The 22,092-nt window shown below is 34.6% G+C and overlaps 1 protein-coding gene across 1 annotated transcript in view; it reads left to right on the plus strand.

The window, feature by feature from the left end:
• nolo (no long nerve cord) overlaps positions 1 to 22,092 on the plus strand; it is a 600,625-nt gene that overhangs the window by 476,454 nt on the left and 102,079 nt on the right. The window contains exon 10 of the mRNA XM_069832206.1: positions 1,964 to 2,108. Coding sequence (XP_069688307.1) covers positions 1,964 to 2,108 — 145 coding nt within the window. The remainder of the gene's footprint in view (positions 1 to 1,963; positions 2,109 to 22,092) is intronic.

The following is a 22,092-nucleotide window of genomic DNA, read 5'->3' on the forward strand; positions in this document are numbered from 1 at the left end:
CCATAACATGAATACTTCTGAATAATTTCAAGTTAGAAATATGGTCGAGCATAAAAAGTTGCATGAAACTTGCCTATAATGGTAATTAAGACGCTCGTATGAAAATTATGAAACACGCGTCTTAATTACTACCATTATAGGCTCGTTGTATAATGTACTATTTATCGTCAAGTGTGTGTCATATTCGGTAATGTAATAATTACCATGTTAGTATTATATTCGAGGTTCGCTAGTTCAGATCTGGTCGAGGGCGAAGAATTTTGAAGGACAATAAACAATTTTTTCGGGACCGGGTATTGTGACGGTGTCGTGTATAGTTCTTGGGGTAGCTCAGTCGATAGAGCATTCGTGCGCTAAGCGAAGGATCCCGGAATCAATACCCGGCCGCGGAACAAATTTTCCCTTGAAATTATTCAAGCCTGCTTCACAGGGAGCTTATACCTGAAAGCCAGATTTTCATATGTATACACCAGAGTTCTGCATCGGACGTTTTCGCTCGAGCGCCAAGCAGTTCATAGCATAATCCGATAGGTAGCGCACATGCATGATGGGTAAAATTGTCACGAGCGATAAATCCTCGAACGGTATAAGCCGAGCGTTAGACATTCGTTGTTGTTACAGTGATGAACTGTGTAGTAACATCATAGATGTTTATTATTTCAAAACTTTGTAGTATTTAACTAACCTCTCCATAGTACAACAAAAAAACTTGCTTTAAAATGTAATATAAATGTTGTAAGTAAATGTTTCCCCCCCCCCAAACAGGAGTGGTTTTGTTTTTGCCACATCTGGTACATGTTATTGGATGTAAATGTAATTATTATAAACGGAGAACACAATCACGATAATGCAAGAAGAACTGTATCAAGTTTTCTAGTAATAATAATAATAATAATAATAATAATAATAATAATAATAATAATCTCTAATAATTAGTTTATCAATGTTTGCGTCTGTAACAGTTGTGCAGCATGATTATTCATTTTATTGTATTTTCTGTGACGTTATCTCTGTACTAATATTGTTATTAATCTACTGCTATATCAATAATATTCTGTAAAACGTTTCTACATTGTCGCAGTATATAGGCTGAACACTATGTATGGACCTATCATATTATATATGTGGTAAATCAATATTTAATTAGTATAATTTTCATACGAGCGTCTTAATTACCATTATAGTCAAGTTTCATACGACTTTTTATGCTCGACCATATTGATTTTTTCCGGCAATTGGTGAAATGAACTTGCGGGAATGTGCTTTGTGAAAGGCTGGAAGATGACGGTGAATTGATGTTAATTTGTGTGTTGTTTTTTTCGACTGAGTTTAATATTGTCTAATCTCGCGCTAGTTGTCTTTCGATTGCATATTCGAGAATAATCGATACTTGCACTTTCATATTGCTACAATGGCATTTTCTGATTCACCTGAACTTTAATGAATAGGTGTACTTTAATGAGGTCCATTAAAGGGCTGCTACCAGGTGTATAATTACTGCATTTGGGCATGGTCGAGCATAAAATTATTAATTAGCAATAATAATTGTATATCGAAGTTTTTCATACTATTTTATTTATAACTTCATGTTCCTGTTTTGGTACGTTCCATTGACTGTTCCATTAAACATTTGTCATAAACGCAGAAAATAAAGCCTTATTTTTACCGTGTGAGCAAAACATATGTGTATCTTATCTGTCGCCTTCCATACAAGATAAGACATGTCGGTGAGATGACCTTGTATTGTGCTTCTATTTATTACGAGCGTATCACGACCGATCTATCTCACTCGAGGGTGCGACACTCGACCGAGTTCAAGCGAGCGATTTAACTCCAATGCAGCATTCTAGTATACACTGTACCTACCTAATAATTTCGAATCACAATTAAAACATTTGATATAATATTTGAATCTCCTGTTTTGTGAGTTGTTCTGAATGCTAGGTTCTTGTTTTGAGTGCAGGCGGAGAAGGACAGGAACATCTTCCCGGTTTGGACCACACACAGCCCTTGGTACAGCCCTACCCGCCGCCAGCTCCAGGCCCTTCCTTCAACGCCGCTTCGGAGCGTTTGATCGGCGGCGAACAGGTTGTACCTTCCGAATCAACGTAAGTTTCTTTTTCGCAAATATAAATAAACCATTAGTTTGTAACATTTACTGAGGAAACCATACATAATTTATTGCAATAAGCCGGCCAAATTGGCCAAAGTGTTTTCTAATACTCGATGTTGATTTACATGTATTCCAGGGCGCCATGACGGAAGATTTAAGGGTGTGTGTTTTTTTTTATTCGGGTCCCATTATTTAACTGACACTGCTCCTAACATTAAAAAATGTGGAGTTGAACTTTCCTGGAAACCTATAATTGCATCTGAATAATTCAAGCCCTGGTCGCGTGGTATATCCCTCCAATGCTAATTTATTCTTCCAGTTCTCTTTCTTTCTTTCTTTCTTTTTTTTTTTTTTTTTTTCTGTCTCTGAAGAGTTACGAGTTAAACAATTCCGGGACAGTAATTTAAAGTTCTTGTCTCGGGATGATAAAGTTTGATGTTCATTATATTAAGTACTGAGCAGTGCAACTAATTCGATCTCTTATATCTGAGAGGCAGGGGCGCAGGCTCCGGTATTGCTGTCTTCCGTCCCCGAGCGGGGAGACATAAAACGTTCCACTTTGCTTGAATATTTTATCTTTCACAATGTGAACCCAGGATCGGGGACGGATCCTCGCATTCGTAACTTTAAAAGGAGCGGCGAATGGTTCTCGTGAAATCTTGATATTATCATCAATAATTTCGTTTTAGAATCTTGGATTTAAAAAATAGGGAAAGGCACGCATAAAATGGCTATGTTCTTCTCTTGATCTGTTCAATTGTTTTCTTTCCTGTGTTACTTAATTTGAATCGCTAAAGCGCTGCCAACTTTAAGTAAATAAAATATATGACTAAACGAGTGTAACGTTTCTTATTTATTTAGTTATAATCTTTCTTACACTGAAGCCAACTTTAAAAAGCACGCATTAATGTTTTTCATATATTAAATTCTTTTTTACGTTTTTTAAACCAATAATCACACTAATTTTAAAAGACTACTGAGACATTTTCTTTCATATATTCAATTTATACGTTATTTAATATGGATCACTGCAGTGATGCCAACTTTAAGTAATGAAGATATACTTATTATTATGACTGTGCGAGTACAACGTTCCGTCATTCATTCGTTATATATCTTACACTAAAACCAACTTGAAAAATGAAAATATACGCATTAGCGTCTTTTTTATTAAGTTTTTTCTTACGTTCCTTAAAGCAATAATATTACAGTGATGCCAATTTAAAAAAAACTGTATAGATAATTATTCTTCTTCGTACATTCAATTGTTTTCTACGTTATTTAATATGAATCGTCGTCAAACGAAATAACATTGCACATTTTGTGATCGAGTGCAGTTGCCAATAAAGAGGTTTGTTAATGACACAAACTTTAAAAGACTGCATAGGCATTTTCTTTCATTCATTCAATTTCAACGAGCACAGAATGCATAGAGTAGATATAAACAGCTTGGAGGTGAAGCCGCTTTTGTGGACAGTCGCCATTATGATGCTACCAAAACATTGCGCTCCCGGTTAGCACATGGGCAGTTGATTGTGATGTTGCATCGTTGTTTTAATTAATAAATTAACTAATTTCAATATGCCTACATGTTCTGCGTATGGCTGCACAAACAGGTTTCCAAAAAAAATTCCTGGAATAACTTTTCACGGGTAAATATGCATGTGTGAAATGTACTTATTACCGGTAGGCTAGATACGGTAATGAATGATTTAGCCTAAGTTAGTCGGTTAGATTCGTATTGTTCACGTATTTGTTTGATTAAGAGAAAGGATTAGTGTTTTGATATTATTGTAATTAATTTTTATAATCACGAAATCAGACATGCTTTGCAGACTTAGCATTTACGAGCGAAGCTAACCTAACAACCCATGTTGGAAGTTTGTGTCGAGTGCTATAGAAAACTGGTGTACCGAGGTTTCTCTTAAACCGAATGCACGTATTCGTTTGATGAAGAAAAAGAAATAGTGTATTAATATTATTGTAATTAATTTTTATAATCACGAAATCAGACTTATGCTTTACAGACTTAGTAGCTTCATTAACTCGGTCGTGAACTGACTTGACCCACTTGGTAATAAAACTTCACTTTTGTTCGCCGTTATAATCTAATTATATACTATAAACGAAAAGCCTATCAAATATTATATGGTTAAGAGCATTCCATTTTTTCTCTAAACAAAATCGGGACATCTATACGAAATACTGGCAAAAGGAAGAGAATGATAATTTGCGTTAAGAAGCAAGTTTCATTATTAAATCGAAGCAAATGGGTCAACCTATAAAAGTAATTATTATAGGGTAGCATTTTTATTGGACTAGTAGCAAAATAAGGTCAAACTGTTATTTTCCTTTTTTATCATTATTGTTTGTTTAACCTTCCAGATTATCTATTAAATACCATACTGCAATTTGAAGAGCTGCCAATTTAAATAACCTGTATATATGTGATTTATCGATGACAGTTTCGTAATTTTTGCTAAAAATACGTGCATAGCGATTCTGTATTACGAAACAAACAAGAAAGTGTGAGTCCTACAAGAAATTAGGGACATATGGAATTCTTATTATCATAAGATCTTCTATAACGTAATAGCTATTTTGCAATGTTTTGGTAGCAACAAGATGGCGTCAGGTCCATCAAACCGGCTTCACTCCGTCCAATGGTATTAAGATGCTAGTGTCTACTCTATTGTATTCTGTGCTCGTTGTTCAATTTACACGTTATGGATCACTACAGTGATGCCAACTTTTAATAATGAAAATGTACTTTTTATATGACCATGCGAATATAACTTTCCGTCATTTATTTGTTACATATCTTACAGTAAAACCAACTTGATAAAGGAAAATATACACATATGCGTCTTTTTATGAAGGTGTTTTTTAAAGAAGTAATATTACAGTGATGCCAATTAAAAAAAACTGTACAGATAATTTTTCTTCTTCATAAACTCAGTTGTTTTCTACGTTATTTAATATGTACCGTTATTAAACAAAATAACATTGCACATTTTGTGATCGAAAGCGGTTGCAAATAAACAGGTTTGTTAATGACACTAGTTTTAAAAGAATGCATAGGCATTTTCTTTAATTCATTCAATTTACACTTTATAATTTAATATGGATCATTACAGTGATGTCAACTTTAAGTAATGAAAATGTACTTATATACCATGCGAATATAACTTTCCGTCATTCATTTGTTACATATCTTACACTAAAACCAACTTGAAAATGAAAAATATACGCATTAACGCTTTTTTATTTAGTTGTTTCATTTGTTTCTTAAACCAATAATATTATACTGATGTCAATTTAAAAAAAAAAGCTGTACATATAATTTTTCTTCTTCATACAGTCAATTTTTTTCTACATTATTTAATATGTACCGTTATCAAACGAAATAATATTGCACATTTTGTGATCGAGAGCTGTTGCCAAGAAACAGGATTACTGAACAACATACTACCACAGTCTAGTATATACAGTCACGAAGCTTGAGTTGTGAGGGTGCTAGGAACAATAGACTGTGCCGATACTATTTCGCATTGTCTGTAATGAGGCGATAGTAGCGATCCTAGTGGTTAGAAACTATCTATGGATGCATATTTCCTACGTATTGACCTTCGTGACTGTAAACTGTGATACTACAAAAATTTAATGAGACAGTAGCGTCGGATAGAAAAACAATACAAATTACATATGAGGAGGTCAGAAGCAAAGGGGTACAAGTGACATTTCTAAGATGTGAGTTAAGTGTATCTAGGACAAACTAAAACATTAAAAATTTTACTGGCAAAGGGATTCATCTTTTAACCACATCACACACTGAAATTGAAATAAAAAATTTCACGGAATTTACTAAATATTAAGTACTTTCAACAACATTTTCTCACAAATAACTTAAGTGCACTTACACCACTTTTGCATCTGACCCCCTCATATGTGTATTGCAATTTTTAACAATATTTAGTGTTCTCTATGGCAGGATACTTACAATACAAAAATCGTCCTGTCAATAAACAATCACCTGGCGAGCCTCATGGGCTAATGGTCAGAGCTTCTGACTACAGTTCATGAGGTCTCGGGTTCGATTCCCAGGAATTTTTCCTTAAAGGGAAATGTTTCTGTGTTCGTTCATAGTCTGGAAATTAGGTTAGGCTTAGGTTTAAGACCTCTCCTGGCACTTCATAATCATCCTATCATAATATCATCAGAGCAGGGTAACTTCGCCTTCCAGGTGTCCCAACCTCAGAAGTGGGTTACAAATATGTCAATGCCAGGAGAGTCCAGAAATGTCAGATGACAACGTGGTGGCATAAAAAAATTAAAATGAACAATCACCTTAGCAACAGAAACAAAACACCAAAGTGTGCATCAGTGAGATTTATTTTCTCTCTATAGCTAGAAAACATATTCGCACATAGGCCTACCTATCGGAGGCAAAATCTATAGTTGAGTATAAAATAACGTGCATCACAATATATTTGTTTAAAGAGGAAATAAATGCACGACTTTCATCAATATCTGAATACAAAATCTGCTATTGCCATGCACAGAAAATAAACGTAGGCCGAATACAGAACTAGCATTCGAATTGGAACCATATAATTTCAGTATCATTTCGTGGAATGCTGGAAAACTTTAGTAGATTATATCAATCACATTAAGGGCCTATTGTACAGGGTGTCTGACTATAGCTGTTCGTTCATTCTTGTTCAGGTAGACCAAATAGCAGTCGAGATATGGGGGAGGTAGGCCTATTTAATGGTTTCACAAGCGGAACCAGGCAGGGGTGGGAATAAGGTCCACTGACGTGTTAATAATTTAATTCTTCGTGTGATAATTTTATGTTGAACGTGTGCAATCAATCTGTTATGTTAATTATTTATTTTCTTTCGGATTTCTAACGTTTCTTCTACTCACACTTATCCTTGGCTGGAGTGTTATCCAGTCGTTTGAGTCCACACCTGTGGAGTAACGGTTAACGCGTCTGGCCGCGAAACCAGGTGGCCCGGGTTCGATTCCCGGTTAGGGCAAGTTACCTGGTTGAGGTTTTTTCCAGGGTTTTCCCTAAATCCAATATGAGCAAATGCTGGGTAACTTTCGGTGCTGGACCCCGGACTCATTTCACTGGCATTGTCACGTTCATCTCATTCAGACTCTAAATAACCTTGATACATCGTCGTAAAATAACCTACTAAAATATGAAAATAAAAAAATCGAGTCGTTTGCTCTTTTTATAGATCCGATAATATTATGTCTTAATACGTAAGTTATCACCAATCCCTCAAATTAATTTGTTTTGTTTTATTTGGAATAAGCAACTGACATAATAAGATGGTACCTTTAAGGAACAGATAGTGCAGATTTTTATCGCAATTTATTAATTTATTTAAAGATATTTTAAATATGTAACTTTTAGTGACACTACCATGATAACGTCACAACCTAGGTAGACGAATAAAAACCCTGGATTGGCAAACTACATGGTCTAAGACATACGAGAACGACGACAACCCGCAATAAGTTGGACCATGTCGACGTATTCTGCTTGCTGGAACATATTATACTCAATTCTTCCGTCGCTTTCACTTTAACTGTCAGAAATTCCAAACCATGAAAGATTACCGACGGCAGGATTCGAGCTTTTATACTACTGCTGTGGAAAATTTTTGGATGTTATGATGTTACGTATACTTCCGTTTTAGTAGTATTAACCGATATCTTTTACTGCCACCTGGAATCAGAGTTCGAAATTTAAAATTGCATTCAAACCCTCTCAGGCAATCGAAACACTCATGTCAACCATCACTCTAAGAGCCATGAACTATCTCGAGAGATCCGCATATTATAAATTACTATTTCTTTACTCAAACACATCGTATGGATCTAAATTCAACCCTCATAATATGTTGACAGATAAAAGACATCATTTGAAGTGTTTTGAAGTAGTAAATCATATACCGGAAACGGAAACCCTTTGTTTCTTAGCAACGGGGTTCATAGTCTCCAAGGAACAATCCCAAAATAAAATTACTTCCTGAGGGACTTATGCGCTCACACTGTACCTCAACTCAGTCCACAACATAAGGCATTATGTTTACAAATCACCTACCCAAATAATGCAATGGCTTGGAATACTTTAATATTGCTTTTCGTGATAGATGGATTGGGCGTGGTGGTACAATATCCTGGCCTGTTAGATCACCTGATCTAAGCCTGTTAGGTTTTTTGTGTGGGGTCACAGGAAAACCGAATTTTGTCGTACTCCAGTTGCTTCAGCCGAATATTTTGTGACACAAGTTAGTCACTGCAGTCCGCGAGTTAAGAGAAGTTTCTGATATGTTTGCGATCGTCAGATAGTCAATGATTATCGAATCAAGAGAATCACATTTTGAACAAAATCTGTAGTAATTTGTTTTTAGATGGTTGTGCAATTACATCCACGTGTCAATTTCTTGCTTTCTGTAGTTTATGTACAATTTTAGAGTATAAATTTGATGTTTCTCAACTAATTGTGCTTTGAACTTGCAAAATAACAGAACATTTTGTGTATACGCGAATTTTTAGCAAGAATTTATTATTACTAGCCGTACCCGTGCGCTCCGCTGCACCCGTTAGAAATAAATATAAAGTAATTATATAATTAAAATAGGACGTTTGATCCAGGAAACATTCGTGTTTGATAGAAGGATAAATCGTTTATTATGTTACTTAATTTAAATTGTACTTAAACAATTAAAATGCGGTCATTTTGATCCAGAGAGCAATCATTTGGTGCAATGACAATTCCTTTAACATGTTTCTTAATTGTTATTACATGCAACCATAGTTTAATGAAGATTGACATATAATTTAGTTCTAATGTGTATACTTTATATTACTTGCTATATGTTTCAGAAGTTACTGTACTAACATTGTAGAATTACTATATGTCCATCTAGAGAAACTACACTTTCCAATGGTGAAATAATAATTAAACAATTAATTAGCTTCCGATATTACTTCATACAAACACAGAAACATTCTCTTAGGCTATGTTTAATAGCTTTCGATTGTTGTAGTCCAAGACCCCTTATATACGAAGTCATTTGTTTTTATTTCAGTACAGCGCCTTAGATGGCGTTGTTATTGTAATTTTAAAACTCATTTATCTCATTAAATATAAGTCCTATAAAAATTTTGTATAGAATAAAACTTATCGGAAATTATTTTTAAAGAAACTTTTGTTATGCAATATTTTTCATGAAAATCAATAATAAGCGAGATATTTCGATTTATTTAATTCAGGCCCCCTTATAACCTCCCTTTTAATTAAAGTATTTTGAGTGCCATATAGCCTAAATCTAAGTTACAACGAATTTAATTTATATTCTAATTTTCATATAAATCGGTTCAGCCATTATCGCGTGAAAAGGTAACAAATATCCAGACAGACAGACAGAAAGACAGACAGACAGTCAGACATACAAACAAAATTTAAAAAAAGCGATTTTCGGTTTCAGGATGGTTAATTATACATGTTAACACCTATTATTTTTGGAAAATCGAAAATTACCAGAACAATTTTGGCTACAGATTTATTATTAGTATAGATTAGTTTCTTTAAGAGAATTTTTTTCACGAAATTTTAATCTAACGTGCGCCAGAGATATATTTATTGAAGTCACATAAAATGTGCGTTAATTAATTCAATAAGCTTTGGTGAAGCTAAGTTCCCTGCCTTCTCTATTGTTACCAGACATGACAGTGATTGGAGTTAGCTATATTTACGATTTTTTTAGGTAGCTAGTGGAATTTTCTTAAAAATTGTGATTAAAATATAATCTGTTCTGCATTCATATTTATGTTCAAAATTTTGAGTTCAATATTGGAAGTCTATTTCAGTACAGAATTTTGAATTTAATATTCAAACCGTATTTGGAGTGACTTTATTTTTAAATATAAAGTATAAATAGGCTCAATGTTTTATGGTGCCTGTTAATCGATATTATTCACACGAAGTATACAAGATCGTTACACAAATTTCTCCTATACAACAGGTGAGTGCTAGAGATGAACAAAACTAACTGTCGCTCTCGCTCGCTGTGTTCGTTGCATTTGTCTTTCGAGTCTCGTCATTCTCGCTGCGCTTCGAGTCTCGCTCATCATTCTCGAAATAGCATTTGGTCGACGTGGAAAGATTTCGTAACTTTGAATAACATACATCATTGAAATAAATAACATAAATGTTTAAATGAGACAAAAAGACAAAACAGAACAGTATCTTAGTTATCAAAATGTTCTGGTTCTAATATTACCTGTGGTTATATAAGTAAAAAAAAAAAAAAAAAAAACAATTTTCAAATAAATTTGCATTTCTAAGAAACATAAAACATAACGTTAATTTCTTTTTACTTGAGATTGCACACCTGATCTCAAACATATGAAAATAAAATTCCTAACCTTTTAATAAGAGCCTAGTAATTAATTAAATTATACACTTAAAGGTAGAGATGATGTTTCAAATAGGCTGCTTGATTGTTTATACATACATAACAGTTGCCAAAGTAGATAAAAGTTCAGCCAGGTATAAACAACTGTGGTAATTCAAGGCTGCTTGACGTTCGGGACTTCGGGAGTGATCAATCTCGACGTTTCGAAACCCTCACAAGCAGTTTTTACATCAACGACGCGACGTATACAACATTGTTGTGCGGGTTTTCGGCTTTACGGGCGCTGTTAGTCTTGCTTTCTCGATCGTTGTTTTTTTATTGGGTTATTTTACGACGCTGTATCAACATCTAGGTTATTTAGCGTCTGAATGATATGAAGGTGATAATGCCGGTGCAATGAGTCCGGGGTCCAGCACCGAAAGTTACCCAGCATTTGCTCGTATTGGGTTGAGGGGAAAACCCCGGAAAAAACTTCAACCAGGTAACTTGCCCCGACCGGGATTCGAACCCGGGCCACCTGGTTTTGCGGCCAGATCGTTGTTCATCTCTAGTAAGTACCGATAGAAAACTGTAAGTATTTTTAAAATGTGCAAAGATGCGAAATAAGAAGGAATTTACGTTTTTGTGCGAAATAACACCGAAATTAACTAAGTTTATTATACTGAAATTTAAGATTTTTATTCGCCGTAAAATAGGATCGTTACCCGTATTAGGGATCGTGTGGACGCAGCAATACCGGCGGTTTGTTCCCCTGCACATAGTAACATAAGGGCACCCAAAATACCGTCGACTTGTGTGGATATGAGCAGTAGGCATAGATGCAGTTACGGCAGGTAGGGTGATGTGTCACTCTTTCAGCTCACTGTTTCCTTAGCTTTATGTGGTACTTTTGTTTCTAATATGTCATAATAGCGTAGGCTGTCTCACATCACTTTCTGTTCGCTCTAGTAGATGGCGCGCAAGAGCAACACGGAATATCGTCATTATCACTATTTGTTTTGTTGTTGTTGTTGATGTTGATGTTGTGAAGCTGCCGCTTCTTCACATTTTTGAGTGTGTGTGTGTTTGTGTTTGTGTGTAGCCTTTTCTTTGCTGCAGTCTTCCAGCACAACCTTTAACAACCTAAAGGCCTTCTTCCATTGTGGTTTTTCAGCCATTTCGAAATGTTCTTTGCGTGCGGCTGGTTATATTTGAGGTACAGTATTTCACTTCTCATGATCGGGGCCTTCTTTTACTTCACGCTAATCACAGCACTATTCTCTATATCTTTATCTCTTTCTCTTGACCGAGCACTCACCCCCTCCACCCCCCTACACCCCACCAAACCCCTCGTACTGCAAATATTCCCCTTTTTCACTAGCCAGGGTCGGGGCGTCTTGGGCGGCAGATGTTGAACCCCAAGAAGCAGCTTGCAGGTTGGGATTCATGTTTGATGCGGCAATGATTGAAGTCCCAAGTTCAAGTTTCAGTTGAGGGTTCTTTAAGCTGCGTTCTCTCACCTGTGACAAGAGTGTCAGATCTTCGAAGAGAGCGCAAATCGTGGGAAGCTGCGAGACATGAATTCAAAATTAGTATTCCATTAGTAAAATTATGATATACCTACCGTACATCAACAAAAGAAAGAGACCAACGTTCATTGACTCCACTAATAGTTTTGAAGTTAAATGTAGTCATGCTACATTGAAAATATAAACGTAGCACTATACAGATTTAAATATGTATTTGTTTCTTCATCTAAGAGCTTATTTAAGACTGTTGTGTCATTAAATGAACGGCCTGAAACTCAGATCATAATCGTGTACGTAGTTAGTTTTCATGATTCAAACAGTGGTACAGACACAATACAAAAGAACAACAATCAGTCTCTCGTTTTCAAACATTACAAATTCTTTAAAGCAACCGAACTAATTGCATGATCATGCTTTTAACTGTTCAATTATTACTGATCGGACATGCATCATGACATGAGTAACATTTGATACGAGTCGCAAAAAGTTATAATTCTTTTCCCATATCTAGATAATATGTTCGGTTAAATCGCTCTTGAAATAGTCAACGAATACAATTCCTGAATACTAAACAAACTATGAACATCCGTCCATCTGTCTGTCTGTCTGTCTGTCTCTCTGTCCGCTTCTCTCTCTACCTACATACCTACCAGTTTATTTATTTATTTATTTATTTATTCACTTAATTATTTCTTTATCTGTTTATCTACCTATTTATTTATTTATTTATCTGTTTATCTACATATTTATTTATTTATCTATTTATTTATTTATTTATCTATTTATTTATTTATTTAACTATCCGTTCATCTATTTATTTATAAATTTATTTATTTATTTACTTATGTAACTATCTGTTTATTTATCTATTTCTTTATTTATATATTTATTTATTTAACTCTCTGTTTATCTATCTATTTATATATTTAATTATATAACTATCTTTTTATCTATTTACTTACTTCCCTATTTATTTATCTAAATATCCGTTTGTCTATCTATGTAGTTATCTCTTTATTTACCTAACTATTGTTTAACTATATATATATTTATGTATTTATCTGTCTATTTATTTATTTACCTAACTATGTATTTATCTATCTATGCATTTATTTACCTATTTATTTAATTATTTATTTATCTATCTATCTAAATATCTATTTATTTATTTATTCATTTATCTGTTTATCTATCTCTTTATCTATTCAGTTCAGGAAATAATCTCCAGACCATATCCGCTTATACCTTCCTTTTTTTAGGTACATATTTGTTTTCTATTGCTCGGTATTTACCTATTTGTTACGGAAACTTTTAATATCTTAGTCTTTCAAGTGTTCCACTCAGTTCTTGTCATAATCAATAACTTAAGATATTTATTGCAGTACCATCATTACGATTATTATATTTAATAGATGAAATTAATACACCTACAAACATATTTTCGAAAGCTTTTACTTCTTCATATATTATTTAATCTCTATAAAACCGTAATATTACCTATAAACCTCACTTCAGTTAAAGTGAATAATTTTCTTTTAATATGTTCGTATATACAGATCATTTTATAGAAATTCAAATAACAGTTCTATTAGATCAGTTATTAACGAGTTGTTTTTCTCATTTATCGTAGATTTTACACTTTGAAATAAAATTATATCAGATTCAAAATCGTGGAAGTAAAATGTTAGTAATATAGTTTGCAGCAACCGTGATTCTATTTAACATGCATTTTCTATTATTTCCGAATGTTTAACTCACTTTTTGTACAGTTTAAAAATAAACACTTATGTAATGGACAACAATACTTGAATATTTTATTTGACAGAAATAGAATGTATGGCGTCTTCTTCGTACAAAATTAACATCGTTCCTCCGAAAGCATGAATTATGCAGTCAAAATATTCAACTATAAACAATAAAATAACGCATTATTTTATGTTAAACAGTATTGTATTTATGACAATGTCACTGCATTTTTATAATGTCCTTGACAATAAATAAATCTATCTATCTATAACAATATTATGTAAGTGACTTTAATAAATAAGGAAATTTTCGTAAAAGAGATCTGCTAGTGGCTTCTGCTATTACGTATAACTTCGTTGTTAAACGTTAAAATAATATAACTGCATTATTATATATGTAACATTATAAATTGCGCAAATTTTCTTAAAAGAGATCTGCTAGTGGCTTCTGCTAGTGCGTTTAATTATAAATTGGACAATGTTTCTTAAAAAGAGATCTGCTAGCGGCATCTTATAGTGCGTTAAATTATAAATTGGATAATGTTTCTTAAAAAAAAGATATGCTAGCAGCTTCTTCTAGTGCGTTTAATTATAAATTGGACAATGTTTCTTAAAAAGAGATCTGCTAGCGGCTTCTTCTAGTGTGTTTCATTATAAATTGGACAATGTTTCTTAAAAAAGAGATCTGCTAGCAGCTTCTTCTAGTGCGTTTAATTATAAATTGGACAATGTTTCTTAAAAAGAGATCTGCTAGCGGCTTCTTCTAGTGCGTTTAATTATAAATTGGACAATGTTTCTTAAAACGAGATCTGCTAGCGGCTTCTTCTAGTGCGTTTAATTACAAATTGGACAATGTTTCTTAAAAAGAGATCTGCTAGCGGCTTTTTCTAGTGCGTTTAATTATAAATTGGACAATGTTTCTTAAAAACAGATCTGCTAGCGGTTTCTTCTAGTGCGTTTAATTACAAATTGGACAATGTTTCTTAAAAAGAGATCTGCTAGCGGCTTCTTCTAGTGCTTTTAATTATAAATTGGACAATGTTTCATAAAAAGAGATCTGCTAGCGGCTTCTTCTAGTGCGTTCAATTATAAACTGGACAATGTTTCTTAAAAAGAGATCTGCTAGCGGCTTCTTCTAGTGCGTTTAATTATAAATTGGACAATGTTTCTTAAAAAGAGATCTGCTAGCGGCTTCTTCTAGTGCGTTTAATTATAAATTGGACAATGTTTCTTAAAAAGAGATCTGCTAGCGGCTTCTTCTACTGCGTTTAATTACAAATTGGACAATGTTTCTTAAAAAGAGATCTGCTAGCGGCTTCTTATAGTGCGTTTAATTTCAAATTGGACAATGTTTCTTAAAAAGAGATCTGCTAGCGGCTTCTTCTACTGCGTTTAATTACAAATTGGACAATGTTTCTTAAAAAGAGATCTGCTAGCGGCTTCTTCTAGTGCGTTTAATTACAAATTGGACAATGTTTCTTAAAAAGAGATCTGCTAGCGGCTTCTTCTACTGCGTTTAATTACAAATTGGACAATGTTTCTTAAAAAGAGATCTGCTAGCGGCTTCTTCTAGTGCGTTTAATTACAAATTGGACAATGTTTCTTAAAAAGAGATTTGCTAGCGGCTTCTTCTAGTGCGTTTAATTACAAATTGGACAATGTTTCTTAAAAAGAGATCTGCTAGTGGCTTCTTCTAGTGCGTTTAATTATAAATTGGACAATGATTCTTAAAAAGAGATCTGCTAGCGGCTTCTTCTAGTGCGTTTAATTACAAATTGGACAATGTTTCTTAAAAAGAGATCTGCTAGCGGATTCTTCTAGTGCGTTTAATTATAAATTGTACAATGTTTCTTAAAAAGAGATCTGCTAGCGGCTTCTTCTAGTGCGTTTAATTACAAATTGGACAATGTTTCTTAAAAAGAGATCTGCTAGTGGCTTCTTGTAGTGCGTTTAATTATAAATTGGACAATGTTTCTTAAAAAGAGATCTGCTAGCGGCTTCTTCTAGTGCGTTTAATTATAAATTGGGCAATGATTATTAAAAAGAGATCTGCTAGCGGCTTCTTCTAGTGCGTTTAATTACAAATTGGACAATGTTTCTTAAAAAGAGATTTGCTAGCGGCTTCTTCTAGTGCGTTTAATTACAAATTGGACAATGTTTCTTAAAAAGAGATCTGCTAGCGGCTTCTTCTAGTGCATTTAATTACAAATTGGACAATGTTTCTTAAAAAGAGATCTGCTAGCGGCTTCTTCTAGTGCGTTTAATTATAAATTGGACAATGTTTCTTAAAAAGAGATCTGCTAGCGGCTTCTTCTACTGCGTTTAATTATAAATTGGACAATGTTTCTTAAAAAGAGATCTGCTAGCGGCTTCTTATAGTGCGTTTAATTATAAATTGGACAATGTTTCTTAAAAAGAGATTTGCTAGCGGCTTCTTCTAGTGCGTTTAATTACAAATTGGACAATGTTTCTTAAAAAGAGATCTGCTAGCGGCTTCTTCTAGTGCGTTTAATTACAAATTGGACAATGTTTCTTAAAAAGAGATCTGCTAGTGGCTTCTTCTAGTGCGTTTAATTATAAATTGGACAATGATTCTTAAAAAGAGATCTGCTAGCGGCTTCTTCTAGTGCGTTTAATTACAAATTGGACAATGTTTCTTAAAAAGAGATCTGCTAGCGGATTCTTATAGTGCGTTTAATTATAAATTGGACAATGTTTCTTAAAAAGAGATTTGCTAGCGGCTTCTTCTAGTGCGTTTAATTACAAATTGGACAATGTTTCTTAAAAAGAGATCTGCTAGCGGCTTCTTCTAGTGCGTTTAATTACAAATTGGACAATGTTTCTTAAAAAGAGATCTGCTAGTGGCTTCTTCTAGTGCGTTTAATTATAAATTGGGCAATGATTCTTAAAAAGAGATCTGCTAGCGGCTTCTTCTAGTGCGTTTAATTACAAATTGGACAATGTTTCTTAAAAAGAGATCTGCTAGCGGCTTCTTCTAGTGCGTTTAATTACAAATTGGACAATGTTTCTTAAAAAGAGATCTGCTAGCTGCTTCTTCTAGTGCGTTTAATTACAAATTGGACAATGTTTCTTAAAAAGAGATCTGCTAGCGGCTTCTTCTAGTGCGTTTAATTACAAATTGGACAATGTTTCTTAAAAAGAGATCTGCTAGTGGCTTCTTCTAGTGCGTTTAATTATAAATTGGACAATGATTCTTAAAAAGAGATCTGCTAGCGGCTTCTTCTAGTGCGTTTAATTACAAATTGGACAATGTTTCTTAAAAAGAGATCTGCTAGCGGATTCTTCTAGTGCGTTTAATTATAAATTGTACAATGTTTCTTAAAAAGAGATCTGCTAGCGGCTTCTTCTAGTGCGTTTAATTACAAATTGGACAATGTTTCTTAAAAAGAGATCTGCTAGCGGCTTCTTCTAGTGCGTTTAATTACAAATTGGACAATGTTACTTAAAAAGAGATCTGCTAGCGGCTTCTTCTTGTAGTGCGTTTAATTATAAATTGGACAATGTTTCTTAAAAAAAGATTTGCTAGTGGCTTTTTCTTTTGTTGCTAGAATTTTAAATACTTCCATCCAGTGTATTAAATGATATTCTTCACTTAACATCACCTCCTACTACCGAATTCCATAAAATATGGCAACTGCATTTTCCTGCTTCCTGTACGCTTAATGGTGTGTATATCAACACTTCCCTTTTTTAGAAATTTGATATACAATATTCCATCTTTTAATATGTTAGTTTATGAAACCATATTCGTAATGAAAATCTGCTAGCAATTTCGGCGATTTTATTTAAATATACTGTTCCTAAAATTTGGTTTATTTTCATCGAGTTTAAAAATTCTAGTTCTGTGGTAACACTTTTATATATATATATGTTACTGATAGAACTTCCTTTATAAAAAAGATCTGCTAGTGGCTTCTGCGAGTGAATTTCACATTGTTGTTACTGAAGTTTTAATTGTATACAGTTTGTAAATGGAATTATAAGAATTTCAGTAGTTATGATAACAGCTATATATTCCGCGTTTAACAATCCCTTTGACGGATTGAAACTTAGCTAACAGTATGTTGGGAACGCTGCTAACATCCGCCGCCCGGGGCCTACAGCACTCGCTTCCCCTAGTTCACAACTGCATCGTGGGGATACGGGGTGCATGCCACACAACTGCCTCTGCACTTAAACGCGATTGATTTGGACGATATTCAAAGCTGATTCTCCACTTTAGACTGCCTGGAGAGAGAGATATAGTGCCCTATATAGAGGCATGTTTATAATCAGGAAGAAGTTCTGCTGACTTCCTGAGCACATCACCAATGAAAACACATTTAAAGTCAATAGGATCTGTCTTTGCCTCAAACTGTAACTTAAAATTGATCTGTAGATATAAATTTCGATTCAGAGCTGCCTCAATATCTTCTTAAAGAAGAAACTGCAATGAACACAAATTGTCAAGTTAGAATTATTTCAAAGGCACACAAACAAACTAATCTAAATTGGTGATGTTATGCTCATTATAATCATTACATCTGTTACATGTAATATATACAGTACATACAAAAATTCATGTATATAAATGCACCATAACCACATTATTAAGCTACCAAAACGTGCGGAATTATTGCGTGTTTTAGAAATTTTTCTCCAAAAATAGGAACTTTAGTTATATATTAATAATTGTTACAAATTTGTTATTCCAGTGTAATGAAGAGAGCACACATAGATATGACCATTTCTTTTTCCTCATTTATATAGTTACTTTCTTTTCTACGTACATTTTCGCAAAAATGTTCACGTATTAATGTTTCAGAGTTTGCATTTAAATAAGTCTTCAATTTGATAAATGTATCCAATATATGACTGCTTCAATTTGGTTTCTCACACAAATTTTATAATTTTTATACCTGACGTATTATCCCTAAATCGTACGTACATAATACATACATACATACATACATACATACATACATACATACATACATAATACATACAGTTCACACCTGTGGAGTAACGGTTAGCGCGTCTGGCCGCGAAACTAGGTGACCCGGGTTCGATTCCTGGTCGGAACAAGTTACCTGGTTGAGGTTTTTCCCGGTTTTCTCTTAAACCAGTATGAGCAAATGCTGGGTAACTTTCGGTGCTGGACCCCGTACTTATTTCACCGGCATTATCACCTTCATCTCATTCAGACGTTAAATAACCTAAGATCAACATGAAGCGTCGTAAAATAGCCTACTAAAATGCATGCATGCATACATACATACATACATACATACATACATACATACATACATACATACATACATACATACATACATACATACATACATACATAGGCCTACATAGGGGAGAGTCGGGTAGAATCGGACATCGGGTAATATCGGACAGTGCGTTTCTTTCATCTACCACCATAAGGTAGTACCTGAATGACATGGTTACGTTTCTCTATGCGACATCACAGAAACGTAACCATGTCAATCAGGTACTATCATCGTGTGGTAGATGAAAGAAACTCACTGTCCGATATTACCCGATGTCCGATACTACCCGACTCTCCCCTACATAAATGCATGCATGCATACATGCATGCATACATACATACATACATACATACATACATACATACATACATACATACATACATACATACATACATACATACATACATACAGAGTAATTCAGGAAGAATAGAAAATAGTTTAGGGGTGATAGTACGGGCTTTTCTGAGTAAAGGATTCCTTATAAACATTTATACAATTTTCATTGCGTGTGGAACTACAATTGTTTGAATGTTGCGCGTAACAAGCTTTACAAATCGAATTGAGGAAAGACAAATGACTTACGATTATATTTTTTGCTTATTTACATGGCATCAGCACATTCCTGTAGTTCAAATTAATGATTCACCAGATTCATTGTGCTTTCCCGTTCTGCTGGCAACAGTAAATAATGTTGCCCTTCTGAGGTTGTATTGTCGTTCTTTCATGAGGGCAGCACTGTTCACAACGCGAGCGATCAATCCGCCCCGTGTCTTTACTTTACTTTTGTACACTTCGTCTTTTATCCAACTTCAGAGACAAAAATTGACATAAGTAACATCTGGAGACCTTGGTGGCCAATACACGTAACCCAACTGCGTAAGAACACAATGCAATCACATTTTATTCAGAGTGCTTTTCATCCTATTCCAGACTTAAACACGTATCGGATCTGTCCAGGGTAACTACAAAAAACAGTTTCTCTACGTTCATTATGAGCAGTACTGCCCTCAGATGGTCTCAGGACAGTAATACATACTGTTCAATTGTACGTAGTCATTTGTCATGTCTTTATACCATTTGTAATGCATGTTATCGTAACATTCAAACAGCTGCATCTCTACATCCGTTCAAAATTGAAGGGTTCAGAGCTATAGTGGGCCAAGCGCTATTTATTAAAAACGGAGAAAGCAAGGGTTAAAGTTAAGTGAATGCCATAGTTTAATGAAGATAGACATATCATTTAGTTTTAATGTGTATACTTTAAGCAACAGTAACAAATATAAATGACACTCGGGAGGAAATTAAAGGCAGAATAAATATGGGAAATGCGTGTTATTATTCGGTTGAGAAGCTTTTATCCTCTAGTCTGCTGTCAAAAAATCTGAAAGTTAGAATTTATAAAACAAGTTATATTACCGGTTCTTCTGTATGGTTGTGAAACTTGGACTCTCACTCTGAGAGAGGAACATAGGTTAAGGGTGTTTGAGAATAAGGTGCTTAGGAAAATATTTGGGGCTAAGCGGGATGAAGTTACAGGAGAATGGAGAAAGTTACACAACACAGAACTGCACGCATTGTATTCTCCACCAGACATAATTAGGAACATTAAATCCAGACGTTTGAGATGGGCAGGGCATGTAGCACGTATGGGCGAATCCAGAAATGCATATAGAGTGTTAGTTGGGAGACCGGAGGGAAAAAGACCTTTAGGGAGGCCGAGACGTAGATTGAGAGGATAATATTAAAATGGATTTGAGGGAGGTGGGGTATGATGATAGAGACTGGATTAATCTTGCACAGGATAGGGATCGCTGGCGGGCTTATGTGAGGGCGGCAATGAACCTTCGGGTTCCTTAAAAGCCATTTGTAAGTAAGTAATACTTTATATTACTTGCTATGTGGTCCCATTGAATTATGGTAATAACTTCATTTTAACCCTTGTTTTCTAAGGGTTTAGTAAATGGCGCTTGGCCCACTATGGTTCTGAACTCTTCAATTGGACACATGTTTACTAAGAATAGTCCATACTACCTTACTTACTTACTTACAAATGGCTTTTAAGGAACCCGAAGGTTCATTGCCGCCCTCACATAAGCCCGCCAGCGGTCCCTATCCTGTGCAAGATTAATCCAGTCTCTATCATCATACCCCACCTCCCTCAAATCCATTTTAATATTATCCTCTCAATCTACGTCTCGGCCTCCCTAAAGGTCTTTTTCCCTCCGGTCTCCCAACTAACACTCTATATGCATTTCTGGATTCCCCATACGTGCTACATGCCCTGCCCATCTCAAACGTCTGGATTTAATGTTCCTAATTATGTCAGGTGAAGAATACAATGCGTGCAGTTCTGTGTTGTGTAACTTTCTCCATTCTCCTGTAACTTCATCCCGCTTAGCCCCAAATATTTTCCTTAGCACCTTATTCTCAAACACCCTGAACGTATGTTCCTCTCTCAGAGTGAGAGTCCAAGTTTCACAACCATACAGAAGAACCGGTAATATGACTGTTTTATAAATTCTAACTTTCAGATTTTTGGACAGCAGACTGGATGATAAGAGCTTCTCAACCGAATAATAACACGCATTTCCCATACAGTATTTATTCTCCGTTTAATTTCCTCCCGAGTGTCATTTATATTTGTTACTGTTGCTCCAAGATATTTGAATTTTTCCACCTCTTCGAAGGATAAATCTCCAATTTTTATATTTCCATTTCGTACAATATTCTGGTCACGAGACATAATCATACACTTTGTCTTTTCGGGATTTACTTCCAAACCGATCGCTCTACTTGCTTCAAGTAAAATTTCCGTGTTTTCCCTAATCGTTTGTGTATTTTCTCCTAACATATTCACGTCATCCGCATAGACAAGAAGCTGATGTAACCCGTTCAATTCCAAACCCTGCCTGTTATCCTGAACTTTCCTAATGGCATATTCTAGAGCGAAGTTAAAAAGTAAAGGTGATAGTGCATCTCCCTGCTTTAGCCCGCAGTGAATTGGAAAAG

Source organism: Periplaneta americana, chromosome 8, assembly GCF_040183065.1.
Source record: "Periplaneta americana isolate PAMFEO1 chromosome 8, P.americana_PAMFEO1_priV1, whole genome shotgun sequence".
Taxonomy (NCBI): Eukaryota; Metazoa; Arthropoda; class Insecta; order Blattodea; family Blattidae; genus Periplaneta; species Periplaneta americana.